Source organism: Ixodes scapularis, unplaced genomic scaffold, assembly GCF_016920785.2.
Source record: "Ixodes scapularis isolate PalLabHiFi unplaced genomic scaffold, ASM1692078v2 PGA_scaffold12__126_contigs__length_90152505, whole genome shotgun sequence".
Classification (NCBI taxonomy): Eukaryota; Metazoa; Arthropoda; class Arachnida; order Ixodida; family Ixodidae; genus Ixodes; species Ixodes scapularis.
This window is the reverse complement of record NW_024609838.1, coordinates 25887231-25895613: the sequence shown is the minus strand read 5'-3', so window position 1 is coordinate 25895613 and position 8383 is coordinate 25887231. Positions and strand designations below refer to the sequence as shown.

At 45.1% G+C, this 8383-nt stretch overlaps 1 protein-coding gene across 1 annotated transcript; it reads right to left on the bottom strand.

Moving 5' to 3' along the window:
* Positions 1-1764: 1764 nt before the first annotated feature.
* On the bottom strand, positions 1765-5716 carry LOC115326876 (GDSL esterase/lipase CPRD49-like). Its single transcript, XM_029987807.3, has 2 exons — positions 4844-5716; positions 1765-2209 (listed from the first exon to the last, which is right to left on the bottom strand). The coding sequence occupies exons 1-2, from the start codon at positions 5297-5299 to the stop codon at positions 2003-2005; spliced, it is 663 nt and encodes a 220-aa protein (XP_029843667.1). The 5' UTR covers positions 5300-5716; the 3' UTR covers positions 1765-2002.
* Positions 5717-8383: the final 2667 nt, after the last annotated feature.

Here is an 8383-nt window from a genome sequence, read left to right as displayed (position 1 = left end):
AAGAGCTTCTGGAAAAGTATTTGCGACTCTGTGTAGGTGTCAATCAGGCAAAGGCAAACGCTGCCTTGTATTGCAGAGACACAAGGAATTATCTTACACCACTTTTCTTTGCAAATAATGATTTGGCAGCGCTACAGCGATAGTAGATAGTGCTGGCAAAAAAGGGCTGTCATTTGTGGTCCTCGAATTAGGAGGGTCAGCAACAGGTTTATAATAATAATCATCTTTATTTTGGTGTCATCAGTCTTTATCTTGGATGCCCCGTGGTGCACCAAAACAAACAATAAAACCAGCAAACAAAAAAAATCCTAAACACACTTATAAAGTTAACAAACAAATAAATGTAAGATTATCCAAATGGCGACGGTACATTGCAACAGATGCAGATATATAAAGGCGAGGTGGAGCGATGGCATCATATGACTGAATCCGAGAGACGTGAGGTATTCACAGTGAGCACACATAAAAGCATACGAAATGTCTGGTTACACATGAAGGAACATGAAACAGTTCTGCTCTAGTTTGCCTGTAGTTGTTTAGAAAGGCATCGGTGGACATCTTCACAGACTCCTTCTTTAAATAGGGTGGACATGCCTGCAAGAAGCAGTAACATCATTCCACATCGCATAGGCTGTAACTATTTGCTATTACCCATGTGCAATAGGTGTTTGTTGCCCGTAGTAATTACTCTGCATGTGATGTGCAGGAATTTGTGGCTCCCGTGTCGACCAAGGCAATGAATTTGTGAGCCAAATATTAATGTCTTATTATTGTCACTCCCAATAAAAGGAATTTCCTTGCATCCTGTGGAAGTGGTACCTGGGCTCCGGATCATTTGTTTCCTGCAGTATGGCACCCAGGCCCAATCCCATGCCATTCAAGAAAGAAAATCGAGACGGCACGTGCAGTTGCCTGGTAGAAAAACAGCTTTTCTACCAGGCAACTAGAACCCAGTTATCTGGTAGCTGTGATGCTTGGCCGAACAATGCAAACAAAGAAATTGTTAGCTATCTGGGCCAGCAGCCTCTGAAAAGCATTCATTTAAGGATTAGCAGGAAAATAAGAATAAAGTGTTGGTTTCAAACTTTTGGACATAAAAGGAATAGAATACTAACTCCAGACGACTACTACTTATTTCAACCAGCAACAAAATTCATCACTGTCATTGCTGGTTGAAGGAAGCAGTCCACTGTAGTTTCTTTCCATTCTTTGTGTTGGAAAGTTTTTGTATAATCTACTGATATGGCCATACATCCTTCGACAGTAAAACAAATTTTTTTGAAAATGCTGTAAACAAATGCCTCCACAGCACACTTCCAGCTTGTCGGAGTAATGAACCACGTCTCTGCAAACTGTGGTGTTCTCAATACAATGCTAGTATCAAGCTTAATACTTTGCGACAATGCTCTCGTGTTAAGCTTTTCCTTGTTGCACCAGTACACGCGGAGAAGCACTCGTGCTCACGCTGTAAGTTTTCCCACATCGCACCGGTGCATGTGAAAAGCACCAGCTCTTTTTTGGTAACCTTCTCCACGCTGCGGAGAAAAGCCAGTGCTCTCGCAGTTAGCTTTCGTACGTTGCTCTGGTGCACGCAGAGAAGCACCGGGCATTATTTGTGGAGTGATCAGAAAGGAAAAAAGGGGCCCATGTGCACTAGCTATTGTTGGGGCAGGATTGATATCAAATGCAGTGTGTTGATGTAACTACTAAGGTATAAGACAAATTGGCACCCCCCCAAATGTAAGTAAACAACATCAAACTCGATTTGCAATGCAGAACAGTTTATTCACATTATAACAAAAAATTCCGATTCCCTCGAAGCACTTCAGACTCGGAAAGAATCATCGGACTGTGCAGCGCCTAGTTGTTGGTTTCTTCAGAGCCAATTTACACAAGTAGCAACTTGCTCAGTTTTCAAGGGGCCTTGTTTTTGGAGCCTTCTTGTTACCAGATGTGAGGCCCACAAACTTTTTGCTATAATTTCCCCAGCCTCTTAGAAAGACTATGTCGTCAGATTAACAAAACTTTGCTGGAAAAGTCGGAGAATTCTGAAGAGACAACATGGCGCGGTCAATAGGGCACCCTTGATGGTCCAGCCGTCCCACGAGCGGGTCCCTGGCATTGCCTCCTTGTGGTCCTGCTGGATCTTGGCCCTGGCCATCTTCTCCAGGATGCTCCATACTTGCTGGCCCATGAACCCAGCGAGGACCTGCACACGGCACTTGACGTTAGCACCAAAGCTGATTGTCAGCTGCAGTCACCTCACTCGTTCAAATTGTTAAAGATGTTGCCTTGAAGATTTCACAGAAAAGGTGCTGCGCCTTTAGCTTTACATACAAGGCACCTATGCCAAAATGTCTAACTGGGACCGGTTGGCATCTCGACTGGTTACAACTGGAACTAACTGGTCCCAAGTTGGAATTGGCTGTTATCAATAGGAGTGCAACTGGGACTAGCTGAGGAGTCAACTGGCTTGACTATGCCCAGATGGGGAACGGGTAGGGGTAACTGGGACCAGTTAAGGAGTTAACTGGTTGGAGGGATTCCCAGGGGAAGTTTCAATTGTTTTCCCATTCCCTGTTAGGGTTCACATGCCGTGTCCATTTCGACAAGATGGGGGTGTATTGATCTTTGCTAGTGAAGGAAAAAAAACTTAAATATATAGATTTACAGAAATGGATAAACCTCTAATTACTAGGTATACATTTATGTATTTAAAAAAATATGTCAAATTTTAATGTACATATCTTTTTATAAATTTCAATATAATTAGTGGCATAAAAAATATTTACTTAAATCAACATTTATGTACATGTATAAAATGTATTAAACATTGAAGCAAAGACCTACTCCCTTTTTTTTTTAAATCGGACCCAGCAGGCCGTTGTGACACGCATGCGGATTAGTTTTGCGCGTTGTCGACAGATGGCACATGTGACGCAGTGAAAAATCACCAATCATGATTTTTAACGATGATGAAGTTGAGAGGCTGAAGGTACAGAATATTACAGTTGAGAAAGCTAGTAAATACAAGTACCTAGGAGTATGGATATGTGATGGTGCAGAATATCTCAGAGAGCATGAAAAGTATATAATAGGTAAGGGCAACAGAAATGCAGCTGTAATGAAAAATAGAGCACTTTGAAATTACAACAGGTATGAGGTGGTGAGAGAGATTTGGAAAGGGGTCATGGTGCCTGGCTTGACTTTTGGAAATGCAGTGCTATGCGTGAAATCCGAAGTGCATGCGAGACTAGAAATAAAACAGTGCAGAGTAGGTAGGCTGGCTTTGGGGACACATTGCAAAACACCAAACCAGGGAGCTAGTACAAGGAGACATGGGATGGGCGTCATTTGAGAGCAGGGAAGCGGTGAGCAAGATAGAATTTGAGGATTGGTTGAGGCAAATGGATGGGTGGCAATGGGCACAAAAGGTTTTCAGCTATTTATACACGAGGAGTATAGATACAAACTGGAGACAGTGCACTAGGGAGTTAGGAGGACAGTTTTTAAGGCTATAGTGGACTTAGGAAGAGCAGGTGTCAGTTAAGGCCACAGAAAGAGATTGGTGGCTAGAGAGAATGCAGACAAAGACGGCTCTGGAAAACTATAAATTAAACAAAACAGTTATTGCCAAAGAAAGCATTTATGACCATTCTAGGGGAAGCTCATTGTTGTTTGAGGCGAGGACGGGTGTACTGCAAACCAGAACACACAGAGCGAAGTACCAGGAAATGGATACAGTGTGCACTGCTTGTGGAGAGGAGGACGAGACGGCTGAGCACTTGATACTTGATACGAAGAGAACATAGATTTAATAAAGTCATTGGGTTTTAGAAACAGCGAAGGAACAGTGGATCAGTAGAGATTACCAAGCAAATATTAAGTGAATGGTGGCAGAAGGCGAGAGAAAACTAGGTATTTTCTTATTAACTGATGGCAAGGGTGTTTTATAGCCTCACTTTCTTTGCAGTGCGGAGTGAGTATAGCTTTCACCTTTAAATATTCTAAGCTTAAATGGTAAAACAGAATGGCTAGGTGGCGTAAGCTACCGCCCGATCCAAAGGGCTCAGCCGGATTCATCCATCCGTCCATCCAGTGGTCGGTAGAGAAGGGAAACCATCGCCAAACGTGTCGTTATGAAAATGTCTAAACCATATCTGCGCTTCTTGCGACCCAACGGTGAACTTCGAGGGCAGAAAGATGCAGTTCAACGACCGGAGGGCAGCCAGGGAGAAACCAGACGGAAGAGAAAACAGCCGCGGAGAGCACAATGGTAAAAATGGCGGAAAGTCTACCCGAACTGGCAGCTGTTGTGACACAATCAATTGGAATTGTTTGATTGTAAGGTAGGAGCGCAACCGCATCCTATCGGGACTTCACCTGCGCAACGCGGAAACACGGGTGAGCACCTTTCTTCACGCGATGGAGAGAAGCTAGGGACGTCGTCACGGATGCTGACAGACGCCAGCGGCTAATCTTTCACCTCGCACAAATACTCGCTCTGAAAGGGCGATTCAATCGTCGCAATTAGCTAACGAGGCAACTGAAGCGGTCCTTAGAGCTACGCTGTGCTTCCTTCAATCCGGAAACGCGAACGTCACCGAACCTATTTATTTTCATTCTCGGTTTTTGACAATAAAGACTGGTCAACCTTCCAAGTTGTGCCGTGTTTCGTTGCTGGAGTTGGCACCGTTCTGTCAACCAGTTGAATCCAACCAGTAATTTTGCTCGCCACGTGCGCAGGTCAATTTTCAGTTCCCCTTTTTACGGTGAGCCTTGCAATCGTAGCCGCCCTATATTCGCGCTCTTTAGTGCAGCGACTTAACGCACGTGTGCATACCTTGTTGCCGATCCGGTTTGGGTGGACGCCGTCGCGGTGGATCCACTGGTGCCACTCGTCAGCTAGCCCGTCAAGGAACGTGAACCCTTCCCTGCGACACAACTCTCGCAGCAGCGAGTTCACCTCTCGGTAACGGTCATTCGAAGCCTCGATCTCTGCAGCGTGACTACGCTGCCATTCCAATGAGCAGAACCTATTCTCCCGTCTCGGAAGAACGGCAGAAAAGGCGATCTGCGTCATTGGATAGCGTTCACAGATCTGGGCAGCTAGACGACGATATTTGTCGATGTACACGCTGGCACTAATATGGGAATTATTAGTGCCAACGTGTAGGATGACAACATCAAAATCGGGTAGCTTCTCAGACACCTGGGAAAACAAGTGCTCGATTCTAATACCACTAAACGGCGCAACCTCAACAGCCAACCGACTATTCAATGGCAAGTACTTCACCATCGAATCGCCGGCTACCAAAACTCGAGGCACGTTGGGGGTGCGATCAAAGTTAAAATACAAAGAGTAGCACTAGATACGGAAAAATGTATTGCTAAAAAGAACAAGACAATGCTAAACAAAACGCTTCAAAGAGTGCGAAAAATCAGTCAAAATAGCTTGCGTGACCGGAGCCGACAGCAGCGCGGCCAGGACCCGACCACAGAAGACTACAGCACAGCGGCAGACGCACATGGTCGGCCACATGTCATAACAAAGGCAACATCCGGGGCCGGGGATGATACGTTACTTCCGGCGTCGAAGGAACGATTTCCACACAGCCGTCTTTCCTCCGACGCGACTACGTCACTTCCGGCGTCGGAGGAACGATTTGCACACAGGTCCCACTCCTCCGACGCCCGTCGGAGGAAGCACTTCCAAAAAAAAAAGAAAAGAAAAGAAAAACTGTTTCGGATGAAATATTTAAAACAATACACGGAGTTAAACATTATTTTCGTTACAGATAAAGGCGTAGTGCTTAATCATCTGCCCATATTGTTCTTCTTCCTTGTTCAAATGGCGCTAGTGTCTATGGGACTTCCGGTTTCAAATTGAAGCAGACAGCAATCGGTCCACTCTTGAGGTGCTCCTTTGCATTTTGACTCTTCGTAGGAGAGTAACATTCCTTGTCTTTGTTATTTTGGTCCTAACTAATAATAGCTAACTTTATTAACATTATAAAACTGTAATTGCTTTAGTTGCAGTATTTTCCCGATCAGTGAGCGATGTTTAACCTCCCAGTATTCCTGGCCCAATCCTATGTTCCGCAGCAAGAGTGTAAGGACAAGCGACGAATCTAAGCTAAAATAACAGTTAAAAAGAACGCAGGGCTTGTTCAAGGTGCGCCAACATCTCGATGACGCCAATATGAATATTTTTCGAGGTGTCCATCATTGCTTTGGCAAGTAAGCCCCCTTGCAAAAAAGCGCCAATGCGGTGTTCGCGCAAACGTGGACATAAATGCATGTATGAAGCCATTTTTGGCAGATTTTTGAATGCCATGAATTTGAACGAAAAACGCCACAACTGACCAATAGTTTTGTCTACGTGACGGAGAAATGGGGTATAGTTCGGAATCCGGCCCGGAATCCGCCTTCAAAACGGGGACCCTCCCTAATGAGGGGGAGAGGGAGTGAGTCTCACGCTGATTGCAGCGATAACGTGGGGAGCTTTTGGTGGGTGGGGTGGTCCGCTCCGTATGCTAAGAAGGGTGCTGTCATTATGGTAGAGAGGAAGGGGGAACGGACGGGTCGCCTGAAGTCAATTTCAGACTGATTGCCGTCTGCTTCAATTTGAAACCGCACACTAGCGTCAGCTGGACCTCTAGTGTACATTACAACTCTATGGTTACAAACATTTCCATACTCTCACTGATCAACATATAGGTAGTTACACCAGTTCCGTTGCACGGAACAGCACTGCGGTATGGCAGGTTATATTCCTGTCTTGCCGAACGAGCAGGTGGTGGTAGCTATTGGCAACGTTACTAGATTACCTCAGTCGTGGAACTCCCACGGAACGGAGTACCCCCCTCACTCACTTCAGTCTGCCTCCCGTCATTCGAAGTGCCATCTAGATTTTCGTTTGCGAACTATGTCTTCCATAGAATACGGAGAAGCACCATCTAGACGCTGTGCTTCAAAATGTAGGTATCCCATAGAATACACTGCAGTTACCAAAGCAGCCGTCCGGCGCGTCGATCGACGGGAGGCGAGCCGTGGCGAGTAAGGGGGGGTACTGTTCGTGCAAGCAGCGTCTATGAGCAGTTCCGTAACTGAGCTGATCCAATAACGTTGGATCTTACTGAACGAGCAGGTGGTAGTAGCTATGGTTTATCTATGCGGAGCTCAAGTTTGTGTGCTTTTTGCGCAAGGGTTGCGGCGACGTCAAAAAACCCAGCTCGAATTGGCTCCGATTGGAAGGATAGTGGGTAGACCTCAATAGTAGCTGCCTTGAGGTGTACCCACTATCGTCCCAATTGGAGCCAATCAGAGCTTGGCATTCTGACGTCACCGCCACACCTGCGCAAGAAGCAAACAAACTTTCCCTCCGCATAATCATGCAAGCATAAAAAAAAAAAAATGAATACTCATGAGAATTATGGCGGACATTAGGGTTTAAGCTGAGTGTGAGAGCAGCAAGCCGAACAGGAAAGAACACTATACACACAGCAAAATTTATACCTTCACGCCGCTGAACTAATGAAGCAGCGAGTGTCCCCTTCACCAGAACCTTTCGTGTCGGCACGGCTAAAATCATTAGCCTTGAACCAAGCTGATGGTATAAAGCAGTGGTTGTCAAATAGGGGTCTGCAAAGGCATTCTAAGGGTTCACGAAGCCCTGCCTCATCAGTCGAGCCAGGCAATAAAAGATGTCTCTTTTCAAATTCAGAAGAAACGTTCAAATTTTCGGGAGAGTTTTCTCGTGTGTATGTCAATGAGAGAGTCTACTCGACACTAAGCCTTAGTTATATTAACTTATCAAATTATTATCATAATTCACCTCTACACCTTTTTTGTTTAGCCTCACACAGAGCCCCTTTGTTCCCATATCTGGTATGCATTCCAAATGAAAGAAAAAGCAAGCGATTAATACCCAGAATGAGTAAACAAAATATAGGATGGACATAACAAGAATGACTAACGGTTGCAATTACAATGCGAACACGTTCAACTGGTGAGGCAAGAGTAAAGCAATGTTTTCACGCACATCGGAAGTTTCAAAATTGATGATGGCGGCACCTACACAGAAAAGGTGTATACCTTTCCCTTCCCCTCACCACAAACGGGGTCCTCCATCATCTTTTTTCCACAAGGGGTCCACGAAACATCAATGTTTGAGAACCACTGGTATAGAGATAGGCTTCCTTTGAGTAAAGAAGAAGCAGAAAACAAGTTTTAAAACCTCAAGCATCATCAGAGCTCTCTTATTATAAGTTTTCATAAGTGTCAAAACCCGTGATGGACGATTTTGCACTATGGCAATTGGATAAACGGTAGGCTAGCGAAGTAACGTCACTAGAAACTTAAAGGGACACTGACAAGGTAT

Bases quoted from the DNA above. Each gene is read 5' to 3' on its own strand.
- LOC115326876 (XM_029987807.3), bottom strand. From the start codon at position 5,299: ATGGTGAAGTACTTGCCATTGAATAGTCGGTTGGCTGTTGAGGTTGCG. The intron at 2,210-4,843 runs GTATGCACACGT...TGCCGTGTGCAG, and splicing joins CAAACCGGATCGGCAACAAG to GTCCTCGCTGGGTTCATGGG.